Source organism: Centruroides sculpturatus, unplaced genomic scaffold (genome assembly GCF_000671375.1).
Source record: "Centruroides sculpturatus isolate CEXI.00-Female unplaced genomic scaffold, Cexi_2.0 scaffold867, whole genome shotgun sequence".
In the NCBI taxonomy this organism is placed as follows: Eukaryota; Metazoa; Arthropoda; class Arachnida; order Scorpiones; family Buthidae; genus Centruroides; species Centruroides sculpturatus.
Window position 1 is genome coordinate 134,458 of NW_019385160.1, and position 19,380 is coordinate 153,837.

General features: G+C 27.4%; 1 protein-coding gene across 6 annotated transcripts in view; it reads left to right on the plus strand.

The window, feature by feature from the left end:
* Positions 1 to 19,380, plus strand: part of LOC111635599 (catenin alpha-like) — an 80,260-nt gene that overhangs the window by 33,384 nt on the left and 27,496 nt on the right. For all 6 annotated transcript variants that reach the window (XM_023380606.1, XM_023380604.1, XM_023380605.1 and 3 more), the window contains exons 4-11: positions 9,983 to 10,149; positions 10,228 to 10,347; positions 10,425 to 10,514; positions 13,378 to 13,560; positions 13,640 to 13,843; positions 16,682 to 16,915; positions 17,006 to 17,098; positions 17,547 to 17,703. In XM_023380606.1, coding sequence (XP_023236374.1) covers positions 9,983 to 10,149; positions 10,228 to 10,347; positions 10,425 to 10,514; positions 13,378 to 13,560; positions 13,640 to 13,843; positions 16,682 to 16,915; positions 17,006 to 17,098; positions 17,547 to 17,703 — 1,248 coding nt within the window. The remainder of the gene's footprint in view (positions 1 to 9,982; positions 10,150 to 10,227; positions 10,348 to 10,424; positions 10,515 to 13,377; positions 13,561 to 13,639; positions 13,844 to 16,681; positions 16,916 to 17,005; positions 17,099 to 17,546; positions 17,704 to 19,380) is intronic.

A 19,380-nucleotide genomic window follows, 5' to 3' on the forward strand; every position in this document is an offset into this window, starting at 1 on the left:
TCTCTGGCCTTTAAGTTTTCCATATCTTGTCTGGATTTTAGTGGTGTCTTATCCCTGTACATTATACTTCTGCTGATAACAATTGAGTCATGCCACTCATCTAACTCCATTCCTGAGAAAATTTTGAATTGAAATCACATTACTTCCAGTGCAGACCAGAAGTTCATATACAGTTAATTTGGGCTTTCAGCCCTAAGCTTTTCATATCTGATCTTGATTTTCATCTGTTCAATTCCATTCTCAAAATTAACAAAGGATGGATAGATGGCAGTGGGAATGTATAGGTCTGCAAATTTCAAATTTCAGAGCTATACATTCCCATAATTATTAATGATCATAATTTAAACAATTTTAATTATTACCTGAAATCAAAAACCAATTTTGTTATTAAATATTAAAGAATATTTTAAGAAACTGAAATCATGATAAATTTCTCTTAATTCTGATACCAGTTCCATTTACTGAAAAGTAATTGATGACCAAACTGACCTTTCATATTTTTTTTTCTTATTATATATTTGTCAACATGGACATTAATTATTAACAGGACAATTATACTGGTGTTAAGCTTTTACACAAGAATTGAGGAAAAAGTTCTTAAAGAAAACAGACTTTATTAAGCTACCTGTTTTCTTTAAGAACTTTTTCCTCAATTCTTGTGTAAAAGCTTAGCACCAGTATAATTGTCCTGTTAATAATTAATGTCCATGTTGACAAATATATAATAAGAAATTAAATAAGGACAGTAAGGCAATATAATTAATGACCTTTCATATGTTTCCACCAATGTTTGGTGGTCATCAATTATACATTAGTTCCAGCTTTAAAAAATAATTTTTGTATGTTTTACTGAAAAATGCTTAATTCTTCCAACTCATAACAATTTCAATGAATCAGCTCATCACTATTAAAAAGTTTTTAAATATACTTATTAATTTATTTTGACTTTATTTATTCATTCATTATTAGTTTTTAAATATTTTTATACTAGTATTAAATTGTTTACTACATTAGATTTATTTTTAAACTTTTAGATTTTATTAATTTATTTTTAATGAGAAACTCAAAACTTAAGAATAAGGAAATTTTACAATAATGCCCCAGAAAAATGTAAATCTTTAGTTTCAAAGAATTAACTCTTATCTTTTATTCTGTTTTTAATATCTTTAAATATTATCCTATTATCACAAATTTTATTTACAATCTTGTCTCATTTTTTTTTTGTTTCAATTTTTTTTATTACTTTAACTATTAATGTTTTGTAGCTGTACTACTTTGTTGGACTTATTACAGTAGGTTAGGTAGGTTAGTTTATTGAACGAAATAGGCAGTCGCCTGTTACAAGGGGGTACATGACAATGATGTAAGATGGAAAATAAACATTCAATAACAAAAATCAAACATACCTCCACTTTAGAATAACATATAGTATTTAAGATTTTACATTTAAGAGTCTTCTTACACCATTATTGCAATTGTAAATTTCATTAGTGGTAGCTAGATTGAATTTATTGTACATATGATTAACTAAACTTTGGCTGTTATTTTGATCTCCAGTGATCTATGATTCTTGATCTTTATTAAGGTCACATCCATAAAATAAATGAAGCTTTGATAGTGTTTTAGCACAATTTGGACAAACGGAGTGTGCAAATTCCAAATATTTGCCTTCAAATATTAATCCATTTTGATTCAGTCTCATCTGAATAAAAAAATTTTTGACTTGAAAAGTTACATTCGTAAAGATATAGTTGTACTTATTACAGTATATCCAGCTGAATACATTGATACATTGATTAAATTCTACATTAATTTAACTGACAGTGTATTCAGTTGATCATGTAATATTTCTGAATGAAGTATTACATGATCAAATGTTATGGTGGTGATTAAATTTTGAATAAAAATTATTTATGAAGAATAATTTTCAGCATTCTGTTGTTATTAACTCAATAATTACTAATAGTAGAATGCTGAATTTAAGTTTGTATATTAATGTATATATTGGGTTGTTCGGAAAGTAAGTTCGTTTTTTTTACCACTAGACGGATTAGTGATATTTTTCCCGCCATTTTCGTTCTAAACCGTATTATCATTATATATTTTGACAGCTAGCATTTTATGGCTTATTTGTGAAAACTTTTGTTTGATTTCGTGCAATTGTTTATTTTTTGTGTCCCATCAAATATGGAAGATCGAAAGCAGCATCTTCGGCATATTTTGCTTTTTCATTACCAAAAAAATAAAAATGCCGTTCAAGCAAGAAAAAAATCGTGTGACATGTATGGTGGAGATGTTTTGACAGAACGACAGTGCCAAAACTGGTTTACAAAATTTCGTTCTCGCAATTTCAGTATTGAAGATGCACAACTTATGGATGGCCAATTGAAGCCAGTGAAAACAAAATAAAAGTACTGATTGAAGCAAACTGCGGAATAACAACACATGAAATCACTAAGAGATTAAACTTGTCAAATTGAACTGTTTATGAATACTTGAAACAAATTGGTTTCGTTTCAAAGCTTGATATATGAATTCCACAAGTTCTTAAAGAGAAATGCTCTATTTGGTGGGATTTTAAGGACATTTTTTTTGGGAGCTTTTTACCAGAAAATTTAACAATTGATTCGAAAGTGTACTGCATTCGAGTAAACAAATTGCGTAATATCATCAAACAGAAAAAGCTGGCCAGAATTGATTAAAAAAAACAGGTGTAGTGTTTTACCACAATAATGTCAAATTTCACACAAGTTTGGTAACTCCTCAGAAACTGTTATAACTTAGATGGGACGTGCTATCACACTAACCGTATTCGCCAGATCGAGCAAACTCAGATTATTANATTTTAAAGAATAATGTAAAATTCAGTCCATAATTTCTTACAGTTGTAACTACAGAAAAAAAAATACACCTACAAATATTTTAAATCTAATTCAAATACGGATGCTGCATTTCATCTCCATCCTCCCAAACTTGCTCTATAAAAATTTATGAATAGTTGCAACATTTAATATTTTATCTGCATTAAAACTTCACAGAATAAATATAAAAAGAAAAGATAAAAAAAAAGAAACCGGATGAAAGAATTAGATTCTATGGAAGAGGAAGATATTAGAAAATCCTGCAGCATCCATAAACCCGGAAGGCATCGTCGATAGTGTCTAAAATATAGCAAGGGAGTCAGTTTAGTGTATTTCACTCCAAGCGTGACGAAGGGGGGTTACATTACCATATTTTTTAGCATCTCACGAGACCAAGAAAAGACCTCTCTCGCTGCTAAGTAACCAGAAAAGACGTATGTTGTAACACGGATGGTTGCAAGTTCTAGTGTCAAGTGTATGGATACAATTTTACAATTTACAAGTAACGGATGTTGTTTGGATAATATTTAATTCTTTTGATAACAAAAACGATTTATTTATAGATTTGTTTCGAGATTTTATTAAAATTTTACATGAATTTATGATTACAATTATACTATATAAACCTTACACTAGGATCCTCTGTAGATTTTAGAATGGGGTCGAGTATTTTTAAAATGAAAACAGGATGTTGTTTGAATAATATAAACAATTTATTTTATGAATTTTTTTACATAAAACACTTCAAATATTTATATAAAAAAGTCTTTTCCAATAGTTTTTCATCCGGATTTATAGTAGCAATTACAAAAGATTGGGGGGTACCATTAGGGATTTCTAGAAGAATAGTTGATGTTATTTGAATAATACATGATTTATGATAGGTTAAATGATTTATTTAACGAAATTTTTCCATGAAATAGTTTAGAAATGTGCTCTTTTCTACGACTAAAATGACAATTATCCTCTATAGATTTGGGGGGATACCACAGAGGATTTCGATCTCTTATCGTGAATGTAATTAAGAATTAACATTTATTGAAGTTAAAGAAAGATAAAAATATCAAATATTCATCAGGGAGAGTGTTCTACAATTATAGAATTGGATGCACCTTTGGAGATTAAGAATTAGGTTTGCTGATTAATGAAATTTTCAAGAGAGAGAGATTCATCTATCAGGTGCAATAATTTAAACTTGTTTCTTTAAAGATACTTAAATTAACGCAATGGACGGTAAATAAAAGATTTATAATTCATCCGAATTACGACAGAAAGTGATAAAGAATTCAAAATAATCTTTAGTTCGAAGTAAATTTAAGGAACGTGTAACATTAAGTCTATTAAAACAGGCGTGTAACTTCGTCAGGGGTTGAACATCAGATCCTTTGTAAACCACAGAATTATCTCGACTCGTGACTGTTGATTTATTATTTATTGTTAACAATAGGGTGGTTATTTATGACGTAGAAAGCGTAGCAATGTCCAGCTCTTTCTCTAATTACACAGTTATAAATATAGACATCGAGGTTTGTGACTCATAACTCAATTGTGACGTGGCTTGTAATATTCTGGCAAAACAAAATGATGTTTGCCTCATCTATCAGAAATAACACAGTCATTTCCGTTTTGATGTAACACTTAGATACACTTTTATATATATATATATATATATATAATGTTACATTGAAAATTAATTAGAAAAGAAGAATAGTTTATTTTATATTAAATTCAGTCTAATTTAAATGCTTAAATATATAACTACAGTATTCTAAACATGAAGACATTTAAATTTTTAAAATTTCTAGAAAATAGTCATGTTTTTCTAATTGATTATTTCTTTAAATATCAAATATAGATTTATAGATTTTTATATTCATGGCTCCAGCAGAAGGCAATAGAATTAAGAAACCTGTCTCAAATCAAAAAGTTATCTTAATATCATTATGATGGAATATTCAGTGATATCAATAAGGTGAAATTTGGGTTTAGTGAGGATACAGTGAAATTTGGGATACCTATACTTAGTGAGTTGCAGTGTAGTAATAGGACTATTGATGGATTTATATCTTGAATAAACAGACATTACTATATGCAAATAACAGACAAAAATTTCCTACCTTTTTATTTTCAAAATCTGTTAGAATGACAATACATGTTTCCCATAAATGACATTAAAAAATTATCTTTATTATTATCATTTCATAGAATTTGTGTGTCCTTAAACTTGTTAAAGTTTTCAGTGCATATATATGTGTAAGAGTATTATATATATAAAGTACTCTTACACTCTTCACTTTGATGGATTGATGGACTGCATTTTTCTCTTGTATAATTAAAGGAGGAAATAAGAGAAGTAGAATTAATCATGTGCTGGGAAAATTGGCAAACATCCTACTTGTGTCATTTAGATAGCATAAACAGTAATTGTGAGTTTGAGTCTCACTCCAGACCAGATCTTTTCTTCTAGACTTCTCTAAATTAATTATTTATTGTTTAAAAATAGTTGTATAATTTTGGTTATTCTTTGACTATTTTTGAATTCTGTTCTTATCTCTCACACTTTCACAAAACAAAACTGTGAATAAAGCTTATATGTATCAAATATTTAAATGTTGCTGGATGTTTTGAAATATATATCAATTTTTTAGCAGATAATCTGTCTTAAGCAGACATTTGCTGACTCAGAATCTGCTATATCAGGTTTTACTTTATATGCATTCATTTGGACATAATCATGAATTAAAATAGATTCTTTAATGTATTCTTTCATACATGATAATGATGAAGATAAGAAAACTACAATAACTTTTGTAAACACTTTGAGGATGATTGACACTACATTATCTGTCTGGCAACCCTTACTAAAAAGGCACTGTCTGTACTATAGCCATCATATGTGTTTCAGTATTCTTTAATGATATCAGCCCATCTCTAACAAACACATTTTATTGGAAAATTTACATAAAATATTTTAAAATTTTTTAAATATTCTTATTTTAGTAAAAATATATTTAATTTAAACTGAAATGGAATTGATAACAAATTAACTTGATAAATTAAGCTACTGTGTTATTATATATATATATTATTTAAAACAATGAAAAGATGATTGCAGAGAAAGCAATTAATATACTGTCAATCTTGCTGAAAAACAGTATTTTATAACCATTGATTTTATGTTTGATTGCATTCTTCTTAACCTGAAGTTGGTCTGTGGAAACTCTCTTGGTATTCACCCACCAGAATGGTGCAAGTTCAGAAAAATGAATGTTTTCAGTCTTTTTCTAAGACCTGCTTCAGGTCACAAATTTCAAACAGATGGAACATCTAGCACAGTGATTCTCAAACTTTTTCGATCCACCGCCCCCTTTGTTCCATAAAGTTATACCCAACGCCCCCTAACCCATTTTCTCTTGTGTGAGAAAAGGATTGGAAATATTCTTAGGAAAACTTTTCTATGAATCTCACACTTTGTGCCCTTACTGTACATTGTTCTCATCATCTGGAAACCATTAAACGCAATGTTTCCTCTTATCAGCCCCAATTTTGCCTTTGGTCACCGTTCAATACCCTGCCTCTATCATAGATCTATTCATCGCGCCAGAAGGGGGCGTTATTGCTTACTTTGAGAAACGCTGAGCTAAAATAAAAGTCAATGTGTTAGAAATATTCAAGTTGTGACCTTTAATAAAAAATTAAAAAAAAATATGAAATGTCAACATTTTATATATATTCCGTCGAATTTTTATATATAGAATTTGTCTGCCGTCGCCCCTCTATATTTCCTTAACACCCCCCAATTCTCTTTGAGCCTTCTACTTGCCCCCCTGAAAGCCTCCAGCGCCCACAAGGGGGCGTTATCAACCACTTTGAGAAACGCTGATCTAGCATTTTGGTGTTCAAATGTGTCGGGCGCAAAAGAGCTTATATAAAAATTCAAATTTAAAATTTCTTAAAATCAACCAATAGTATATGTAAATTTTAGAGAATTATAAATTTGAATTTTTGTATAAGCTCTTCTGCACCTGACATATATGAACACTTTGAGAAACGCTGATCTAGCATTTTGGTGTTCAAATGTGTCGGGCGCAAAAGAGCTTATATAAAAATTCAAATTTAAAATTTCTTAAAATCAACCAATAGTATATGTAAATTTTAGAGAATTATAAATTTGAATTTTTGTATAAGCTCTTCTGCACCTGACATATATGAACACTTTGAGAAACGCTGATCTAGCATTTTGGTGTTCAAATGTGTCGGGCGCAAAAGAGCTTATATAAAAATTCAAATTTAAAATTTCTTAAAATCAACCAATAGTATATGTAAATTTTAGAGAATTATAAATTTGAATTTTTGTATAAGCTCTTCTGCACCTGACATATATGAACACCAAAATGTTAGATGTTTCATCTATTTGAAATTTGTGACCTGAAGTAAGTCTTAGAATACCAAGGTAGGAGTTACTGCAATATAGTATAATCCAGTTTCCGGAGTATTTTTATTCTGAAAATGGTCTTTTAATAAAACTGAAATTGTGTGTTATTAAATACTGTTTTACTTCTCAAAAGATTGTGGGTGTATTAGGTAATATAAAATAACAATCTAATTTCATTAGATAATTTAATAGAGGAGCAATCATTAATCTTCCTTATTTAAAAAATAAAATTTAAGTAGAATTTTATTTTTTTTAAATATTTTCTTGCAATTAAAAAACTATAAGATTATAACAACCATAAAGATTTTATAAATTTATCAAAAATGACAAAAAATACATTCTAATTATATTTTTACTATAACATGAAATCGAGTTTAGTAGTGTCTTATCCTTTGTTGTTGTTGTTTTTATATTCTGAAAATTAAGTTCCATTTTCTCTTTGTTTAAAATATCATTTTCAGACTGGATACATAATTTGTTTTTATCAGAGGCACTGAATTTAACAATTTCAGAGATTTAAATGTTTTTATGTTAGAATTGTTTGATACAACAATTACATGACTGGTAACATTTGAGATTAAAAAACAAAGACATTTTTAAATAATTTTTTTCTAATTGCAATTTAATTTGATAGTGAAATTTTCTTGATTTATACTGATTTAATAGGGGAGAAATTGTAAAGAAATAAATAATCTGTATACTTCAACACTTGCAAATATAATTAAATTTACATCTGATTATAAATTCTAAATTTTTTGGCAAGATCTGATATTTTTACTATAATTGAGAATTATAAACAACATCCAACAGATTATTACTACACACAATTTTCTAAATATCTTCCCACTTTGTATTTAATAATCTTTTATGTTTTTGAAAAATAAAGTTTGGTTTTTACAACAGAACTTTATTTTTCAAAAACATTTTTGCATTATTATTTTTCAATTTCTCAAGAAAAGTTATCAATTAATTGGAAGCTTTAAAAATTTTCCATTAACGTATTACAGTCGACCCCCCTATAACACTGTTGATAATTCTGTTTTATATGAATTCCATGTTGTACCGAGTCACTTAGATTTTACAAATACATGAGCCGTTCACAGCCCGGCACACGTGTTTGTAAAATCTAAGTGACTTGTACAACATGAAATTCATATAAAACGGAATTATCAACAGTGTTATAGGGTGTAGACTGTNAGTCTTAGAATACCAAGGTAGGAGTTACTGCAATATAGTATAATCCAGTTTCCGGAGTATTTTTATTCTGAAAATGGTCTTTTAATAAAACTGAAATTGTGTGTTATTAAATACTGTTTTACTTCTCAAAAGATTGTGGGTGTATTAGGTAATATAAAATAACAATCTAATTTCATTAGATAATTTAATAGAGGAGCAATCATTAATCTTCCTTATTTAAAAAATAAAATTTAAGTAGAATTTTATTTTTTTTAAATATTTTCTTGCAATTAAAAAACTATAAGATTATAACAACCATAAAGATTTTATAAATTTATCAAAAATGACAAAAAATACATTCTAATTATATTTTTACTATAACATGAAATCGAGTTTAGTAGTGTCTTATCCTTTGTTGTTGTTGTTTTTATATTCTGAAAATTAAGTTCCATTTTCTCTTTGTTTAAAATATCATTTTCAGACTGGATACATAATTTGTTTTTATCAGAGGCACTGAATTTAACAATTTCAGAGATTTAAATGTTTTTATGTTAGAATTGTTTGATACAACAATTACATGACTGGTAACATTTGAGATTAAAAAACAAAGACATTTTTAAATAATTTTTTTCTAATTGCAATTTAATTTGATAGTGAAATTTTCTTGATTTATACTGATTTAATAGGGGAGAAATTGTAAAGAAACAAATAATCTGTATACTTCAACACTTGCAAATATAATTAAATTTACATCTGATTATAAATTCTAAATTTTTTGGCAAGATCTGATATTTTTACTATAATTGAGAATTATAAACAACATCCAACAGATTATTACTACACACAATTTTCTAAATATCTTCCCACTTTGTATTTAATAATCTTTTATGTTTTTGAAAAATAAAGTTTGGTTTTTACAACAGAACTTTATTTTTCAAAAACATTTTTGCATTATTATTTTTCAATTTCTCAAGAAAAGTTATCAATTAATTGGAAGCTTTAAAAATTTTCCATTAACGTATTACAGTCGACCCCCCTATAACACTGTTGATAATTCTGTTTTATATGAATTCCATGTTGTACCGAGTCACTTAGATTTTACAAATACGTGTGCCGGGCTGTGAACGGCTCCTGTATTTGTAAAATCTAAGTGACTCATACAACATGGAATTCATATAAAACGGAATTATCAACAGTGTTATAGGGGGGTCGACTGTATTTCTTCTGTTCATCACATAATTTTGTATTATACATACAGTCAAAATATGTCATAATTGTCTGTTACTTCTGAAAATGAAAAAGGCTTGTCAATTATAATTATATTAACTATACATTTGCAAAATTTAAGATTCTTCTTCTAAAATAAATCTATTAAATTTATTTTATAGTTAAAATTTTTAAGATATGTCATTTGGTATTTTTATTTTGTTTTTTGTGTGAGACTATACATAATTATTATTTCTATAGTTAATAAACTAATTTTTTCATACATTATATCTATATTTTGTAGGTGATGTTATGAGCAAAAGTTCAAGAGAATTTGCAGAAGATCCATTTTCATCAGTGAAAAGAAGCAATATGGTAAGAGCTGCTAGAAGCTTACTTTTGGCAGTAACACATCTGTTGATTCTTGCTGATATGGTCGATGTTCACTGTTTGTTAAAATCCCTTCATGTGGTAAGAATTTAATTTTTATTAATTTTTTTTATTGTATTAACAATTTTGCTTAGGTTTTTTTTATTTCTTAATATTCAGGTTGAAGGAGATCTGGATAAAGTAAAAAATGCCTCTAGTCAGTCAGAACTTTTGAAATCTTTTCATGACTTTGGTAAAAATACTTCAGATTTAATTCATCAAGCAGCAAAAAGACAAGCTGTAATTGAATAATTTTTAAGATAACTTTTTAAAAACTGAAATTTTCCTCCAAATTTTATAATGGAAATAAATTGCAGGAATTAAAGGATCCTCATCTTAGAGAAGATTTAGCTGCCGCACGAGCTATTCTTAAGAAAAATAGCATGATGTTACTAACTGCTTCAAAGGTATTATTTTGTGCAAAATTTGAAATAAAATTCAGGATTTAATAACTAAAATTATTGAAATTTTACTATTAATGTAATTTAAAATTTGCAAGTTTATTTTGAGATTCTCTCTATCATGTTTGATACAATGAAAGTAATATATATTGTATTTATTAACTGTATATAATTAATATAACTGCCAAACTACTAAATTAAAAATGTTGAATTAGAATTTTCACTTATTAAAATAATTACAGAATAGTTACAAAACTCATATAACTTAATTATCTAAATTTATATTAATATAGAAAAAATTTCTCAGTATTTATATGCTATAACTAATAAAATATTAATCTTGTGCAAAGTTGCAGATAAAAGTTTCACTGTAAATCTTTCTCTTAATAATCTTTTTAAATTTAGTGTTTAAATTTAACTTGTGCATAGAATACACATTCTGTGGATTACTATATTATCCTTTAGTCCAGATTTCCTTAAACATTGAATTTTGAAATGACTTATGTATTTGTATTACTCATTTAATGTTCTGTAGCTTGCTATCTTAAATTCCTTTGATATAAAGTTGATAGATATGTAGACTTGAAATACATCTTTCAATATATTATTATTAAAATAGATTTTCTCCTATACTAGTCTCTTTTCTACTATAGTATGATTCATTTTATGTGCTATTTATTTATGCATATAAAATATAAATACTCAAATTCGAACCATATTTAATATGGTTCGAATTTGAACTGAGGAAGATCGCTAAAAACGGCCGAAAACGTTTTTTAACGCATTAAACATTGTGCTGGAATAGAGAAAGGTGTTTGTTTATTGTATATAATTAATTCTAGTAAGCATTTATTTATTTAAAATACAAATGTTAGATGCCCTTCTTCCAATTACTTATAATTTAGAAATAGTAGAGAAACAATAAATTTGACATAAACTAAACTGTTAATTTTATTTTAAAGCAATTACTTTTCATAGTACAGCATAAGTTTATAGAACTTTTTTAATATCAGTTAAAATGCTGATCAAAGTTCCTTCTTTTTCTGATTTTAACAGTCTTATAATTGGGCTGAAAAAATTGTGGACCTATAAATTTTCACTATTGTTTGTTCATCTCCATCTTTTCTTAATCTTGAGGACAGAGTTAGATAGATAAAAGATGAAACCAGATATGGAAACCTTAAGCACAAGATGCCCCAATAAACTATATATGAACTTCTGATGCAAATTGAAAGTCATGTTATCTCAATTAAAAAATTTTTCCCTGAAAGGTGTTAGATAGATGGCCAGCACAACTCTATTGTTAAAGGAAAAGTATGATGTACGGAAGCAAGCCACTACTGTTTTGAGGTGGAAATCATATATTTTAAATTAATTAAAAATATGATTAAAAATTGCAGCCTGGCATTGTGGTGATGTCACAATAAATAATTGTTCATTGCATTTCAAATACTTCTGTTGCGGCATCCTTCTTCAGTAAAAATGAAACGTTAAAATCTCTAAATAAAAAACACACACAAGGTTTAGCATCCTCCTACACAATTCTACATTTTCAAAGATACAATTCTTGTATGTTTGGAAATATAGAATTGTGTAAGAGGATGCTACGTTGTGTGTGTATTTTACTCAGAGATTTTAACTTCTAATTTGTACTGAAGAATGATATTGCAATAATGATATTCAAAATACATTTATAAATAAAAATAAAACATTGTTTTATTAAGGTTATTATGATCTTTTGTGAAATCATAACTCTTAAAATTGGAAAAAGAAAAAATTTTGATCAGCATTAAAAATGATATTAAAAAAAGTTCTATTGATATAAACTAATACTAAATCTAACTCATAGAAGATATTTTCATTCGGCTATAAGAACTACAGCATACTTTTTCAGTCTGTTTCAATTGTGATCACCATAAAATTTATCACATTTTAGCTTCAAACAAGATATATTTTTAAGAAAAGATAATTCCTATTTGAAATGAACTTTTTTTGGTTATTACTGGTAGTAAGATTGTAACAAAAAACAGAATCAATCACATTTTTAATATTTGAAAGTAATTTTTTTTATTTTTGCTAAAAAATTGTTTATAGCAAAATCTTGAATTCTAGCTTGAGTACAGCCAGTATAATTAATAATTTCAACCTAAGACGGTACCTGTCTGATATTGCATAAGATGATTGCCATACACAGGATTTAAATTCAGATTGAATACAAAACTTTTATCCTTTAATAAAAACTGAAAAACAAAACTTTTTTATATATAAAAGAGGTATTAAACTTTGATCTTATTATTAATTTATACAACTATTTTGATAGAAGTTTAAATTGTAAAATAGATATTGGAAAGTTTATAATTGACATTCAGTAATTGAGAGATAATAGAATGCTGTCATTGAGACAAATTAGTTTTAAATAAAATAAACTTAATATATCAGCTTTTTAAATAAAATCAAGCAATTTATAATGAGAAATGTATCCTTCGTGAAAAATTTGATGGCTGGAAGCAGCTTTGCTTAAAAAATTTCATTACAAAAGTTAAAATATTGATGGTTATTAATCATCTAAATTTGAAAAATGCTATAGAATTTAACCAGTCTTGAAATATGTTTATTTTTAATCTGTATATTAAAATTTATATATTTATAATTTTTGTTAAAAATTTTATAAATTAATATACTCTTTCACAAAATTCTGAAAAATCTTTTACCAAAATCCATAGTCAACATTGTTAGTTACTACTGTTTTTGGGAAATGACATTTTCCTTCCTCAAAAATAAGTTATTCAACTTTTGATATACAGCGGATAGATATAGGATTTATTTTTATACATACAGCTAGAATATAAAAGTATATTTTATTGAATAGGTTTATGTTCGACATCCAGAATTAGCTGCTGCTAAAGAAAATCGTGATTATATTTTTAAACAAGTATGTGAAGCTGTTAATACTATTAGTGAAGTGGCACAGGGCAAGACAACAGCTGGAGCTCTTGGTCATCCACCTTATGATGGGCCAGGTGAATTGGCAGCAGCTTTGGATGAATTTGATGTAAGTATTGCAAGGGAAAAAATAATGAGAGTATTAAAAAGAAATTTATATTGTAAAGCAAATTATAATTTATTCTTAGGAACGAATATATATGGATCCACTGACATACAACGAAATCCGAACCCGTCCCGCTTTGGAAGAACGATTAGAAAGCATAATCAGCGGTGCTGCATTGATGGCTGATTCTTCTTGTACTAGAGATGATCGTAGAGAAAGAATTGTTGCCGAATGTAATGCTGTTCGACAGGCATTACAAGATCTTCTATCAGAGTATATGGCAAATGTATGTAGAATTTGAAAATTTTTCTTTCCACTAGTTTACTAATACAAATTTGGGACTGTGAAAAGAGAACAGTCAAAATTGTAGTGTTCTTCAAAGTGCATTTTTGAAGAATTCTACAGTCATTTTTTTTAAATAACTGTTTTTTTACATTGCAGAATTTGATTTTGTTCCTTTAAAGCACTATTTTTCAATTTAACAAAACTTTAAATAATTAATAAATATTTAGGCTTATTTGTTGTTGTATTACATTTAAAAAAACTTGTTATATTGGTTTGTTTTAATCCTTGTTGGTGATAATTTTCAAATCAGCCATTTTCTGAAGTGTTGCAATATCCTTTTTGGGATCTTTTGGCATATGCTGAAAAAACCAACAAACTAAGAAAATTTTTTGCTCACTTATAGCTTCTGAAAAAGACATATATTTTCTTCTGATTGAAATCCTTCATCACCACCATCTGACAGGTCTTGATTGTCATCAGAATCTATTTCTTGAACATGTTCTTTATCAATGTTTAAATATTAACTTTCACTCATTGGCTCTGATTATTTAAATTTATTAATGCATTATTGAAGATAATGCATCAATGAACAGAATGTTTTTGATTAGTGTAATATGATTCTAACAATTAATAATTATTTCTGAAATTTCTTCTCCTGCATCTGCAATAAAAACAAATTGCATCCCATAAACTTACTTTAGTTTTGGATGTAGGATCTTTCTCAATTTCACTTAATCTGCTCACCATGAATTTTTTCAATATTACAATATGAATTACAGTAATATCCCGAACTTCAACCCATAATGGGTTTGTTAAAAGGCCTCTTAGTACCCACATGGCGGACAGTTAAAAATACATATACAGTAGAGCGTCGTTTATCCGAAAGTCAGTTATCCGAAAGAATTCCAGTCAGCAACTTTAACTTTAATATCCCGAACTTACACGATAGGAGGACCGAGCAGTAACCGCGTAAGTCGAATTTGCATAAGTCAGGGTATAATTTCGCATATAAATACCTACAAATAATTTTTAATTGGGGCCGGAGACTAAAGAAAACAATAATTTAGAAAAAAATGTTTAATAAAATCTTAGATAAAACATATGTATAACAAATTAGGCTTATATTATTTTGCAATTTTTCACATTTACTTGATTATTATGCCATAATTTTAACATTGTTTCCATCTCAGCAATAATACTGTGACATTTACGAATGACGCTTGAATTAAAAAATTGAGCATTTTTCACAGCTTCGAGAATTTTTTCTTTCTCTTTTATAATTGTTCTGACCGACAATTCCGGTAGATCAAACTTCTTTGCCAATTCACAAATTTTCATTTTTGTATCAAAGTCTTTAATAATAACGAGTTAAACGTGCTAGTAACAAATCATTTGAAAAGTCTAATGAAATAGGAATAACGATGACGTCATTCTCGTTTAACTCGTTCGACTTTACGAACATACCCAATGTTAACTTTACATTCCAAAGATAAAGTTTTTCTTTTCTTGTTTGATGCAGAAGAATTAGTTCTACTTCGTTTGGATGACATAGTAGAGTCTCTCAAGTCTCCGTAGATATAACAAACACAGAAATAAATAACACAAAATAAATTGTAGCTATGTGTGGATTCTGCGTGACACATCCGAACATGTAAGCTGAACAATAGTGTGGGGAGAGTGAGTAATCAAGGGTTGTGTGGCTCTCAAACAAAAGATGAATCGACGAGATTTGAAAATCACGTAACTCCAGGTTTGCGTAAGTCGGGGTAGTGTAAGTCGAGGTATTACTGTATTTCTTTTGATGTGGATTCTATATGATATTAAATTTTATTTTTATTATTTTTTTTTATTGTGTGCAGTACTGTACTATATTTCTTAATGTGTAAATACAATACTGGACTGTGCATATAGGTCTTGCTTTTTGTAAATTGTTCTATTTTATCTAAAATTCTCCTAATTATCTCTGTATAAATGTAATTTTATAGGAGTAGTTAATCATACTAAATATTTTCTAAAAAAAGCCATCACGGTTGTGTTTGTGTATGTGAATTCCTTATAACTCCTGCAGTCTTTGTCCAGTCCAGATGAAATTTTGGTTATATTCATTTTATGTTCTGATGGAAAGTGTAGGCTACTGCTACTTATTTTGTGGAAAAAAACTTTTTGGTTTTTTGAGTGTGTTTAAGAAGACATCCAGTTAAGTACAGAAGTACTGTTTAAATAATGTGTTTTAATATGGCATAAAGGAAACAACAATTGGAACTTTACCATTTACAGTCCCTTTGAACTATGAAATGTTCTGAAATATATTTGCTTCTGTACTTATTATTATAGTGTTATATATAAATAAAAAAGCATGTGCTACTATCAGTTATAAAATTAAAAAACTAAAGATGATATGTTGTAAAGTAGAAATAATGATTAATTTTACAAATAAAACATTTGAGGAAAAAATTTATTTTGTAGAAAGAAATACATTTCTAAATCTATTATATTCAATATATACCAATAATGGTATATATTGAATATAATAGATTTAGAAAAACTTAAAGCATTTTTATTTTCTCTTCAGAAAATAATATTGAATGAAAATCAGTTTTCTATTTTCTAAATGAATTTCATTTATCACTTGATTTTAAATTAATTTTGATATGAAATTAGTATTGGATGTATGAAGAAAAGAAAAAAAACAATACAATTAATGTATTTGAAATAGTAACTTTGACAAAATTTATCAGTACATTTGCTGAAGTTAAAAGATAGTTAAATAATTGAAATTAAACTTGTATCTAATTCAATTTTTTTAGAAGTAGCTAATTGTATTTTTTTTTTCTAATAGGTTGGTAAAAAGGAATCTTCTGAATCTCTTGATAAAGCCATTGAACATATGACGCACAAAACAAAAGATTTAAGACGCCAGTTAAGAAAAGCAGTAGTTGATCATGTTTCTGATTCTTTCCTTGAAACGAGTGTGCCATTGCTTGTACTAATAGAAGCTGCAAAAGCTGGAAATGAAAGAGAAGTAGAAGAATATGCTCAAGTTTTTACAGAACATGCAAATAAATTAGTTGAGGTAATTTTTAACTGTTTGGTATATAACATGTTTCAATAATAAATAGGCTTTTTTAAATTAATTTTTAAATTTAAATTATTTTCACATTAGGTTGCTAACTTAGCCTGTTCCATGTCAAATAATGAGGAAGGTGTAAAAATGGTTCGATTTGCTGCTTTCCAAATAGAAGGTCTCTGTCCACAGGTAATGCAATAAAAGTAGTAACAGAACTTTTGTAGTTTGTCATTTTATAGCAATATTTTTACTTCAAAAAATTGTATGCAAAAAAGATTATTGGATAAATATTTTTAAAGTGTTACAAATTTTTCAAAGAATAAACAAACTTTTTTTATTTTTATAAGAAATTCCATTTCAGAATTTAAGAAAAATTTTAAAACAATTATTCACTGACGATTTTTTAAAAATTTTAATTATTTTTTATTTTTTAATTTTGTAGATTATCTATGTATAGGTAATGTTTTATTAAAGTTTTATTAAAAAAACTTTTGAATCTTAAATCCAATGAATTAGCTTAAAAAAAAGTGTAACGTTACATGAATTAAATGATCACAATAAAACTACATTTGCTAAAATTCATCAATTAAAAAATTTGACTGGCTAATTAACATATATAATTTTATGTAATATTTAGGTTATAAATGCTGCTCGTATTCTTGCTGCCCGACCAAAATCAAAAGTAGCACAAGAAAATATGGATGCCTTTAAAGATGCCTGGGAGAATCAAGTGAGAATACTTACAGAAGCAGTGGATGACATTACTACAATTGATGATTTCCTTGCTGTTTCAGGTAAAAAAAAAATTATATGTATGTATAAATGGTTTTTGATACCAACAGTTTTATTATAAATAAAAATAATTCTTAATTTTTTCAATTAAACAACAAATTTTTTAACTTATTTAAATCAGCTTATAAGTTTGATAGAATTAATTATTTCAATTAGTACATTAAGTAATGAAATGGCCAAGGACAGTAATAAATAAATATATAAATAATTGTCATATTAGAAAATATCTTAAAAAAAAATATTTTTATCATGACTGTACCTTCACCTGGAAATTTTTTTTAAAACATTTTTACATAATGAGGTGGACAAGTAACCTCAAATAAAAGGTTGACTCTGACTGTAAAGACTTTTGTTCCTAAAGTTATGAAAGAATGTTAGAACATAAAGACATTTTATTATTTCTTCCAAATTGTGAATATTCTTATATATGAGCATTAATTGTTATATTTGAGTAACTGGTATGAACATAATATATACAGGGTGTATCAGAATGACATTTTAAAAATTTGGGGGATTGTAGAGGATGAAATTTTGAATGTTTTGATATAAGGAACCCATAGCTGGAAATGTGATATAAAGTTTCTACAGCACTTTGCAGTCGGTATGCTGAATGAAACAACAGAATACAGTATTTGTGATAAGTTTTATTGACAAAACAGTAGAGTACAATCAAACTGTACATCGAATCAGTGGCTGCACTACTTTAGAGTAAATGTTCAATGTGATGACCACCAACTTCATTACATAATGTGCAATGACGAACCATATTTTGTCCTCTGATGGTATTAAATGCTGTAAAGATGCACTCCATAAGCTTATGAACTGTTCCTACAGGTGTTGCCTACACAAGGGACTTTACATAACCTCAGAGGAAGAAGTCAAAAACAATAACATGATGTCAATGGACAGAAGGGTAGCTACCAAAGTGAAGAGTGGTCAAGCACTTCCTACCGCTGTAGAAACTTTATATCACATTTCCAGCTATGGGTTCCTTATATCAAAACGTTCAAAATTTCATCCTCTACATTCCTCCAAATTTTTAAAACGTCATTCTGATACACCCTGTATATATTGAAATTTCTTATAATCACTGTAAAAAATTCAAGTTATTAAATGTTAATTGTTTTATCTTAGGAATAAGTTAAAAGCATTATATTAAAGTGTATTTTTTCTAATTAATAATTTTGACCAATTGAAAATTTAATTTTATAAAATTTAACAAGCTAACTCATTAGAATGAGAACAATAAATATACAGGCAGTTTTTCTTTCAATCTTTTTAAAGAGACACATGCCATATATCTTCTACTGGATACCTCCTGCTTACTGAACTGGTTGACCAACCCGGCACTTATTAACCTACAGTTATGCTCTACNCTGTATATATTGAAATTTCTTATAATCACTGTAAAAAATTCAAGTTATTAAATGTTAATTGTTTTATCTTAGGAATAAGTTAAAAGCATTATATTTTCTTTGCTTTTTGGTAAGATGTAGAGAATAAATAGTATAGATAATTATAATTATCAATGATAAAATTTTTCAGAGAAAGAATTTTGCAAAAAATTTTTATCTACAGTGAAATTTATTTTCATTTAGAAAATAGCTACAACTTTAAGAGAAATTAACATTTATTAGAAATGTTAATGACTCTTTAATGAACACATCATTGCTTTCTAA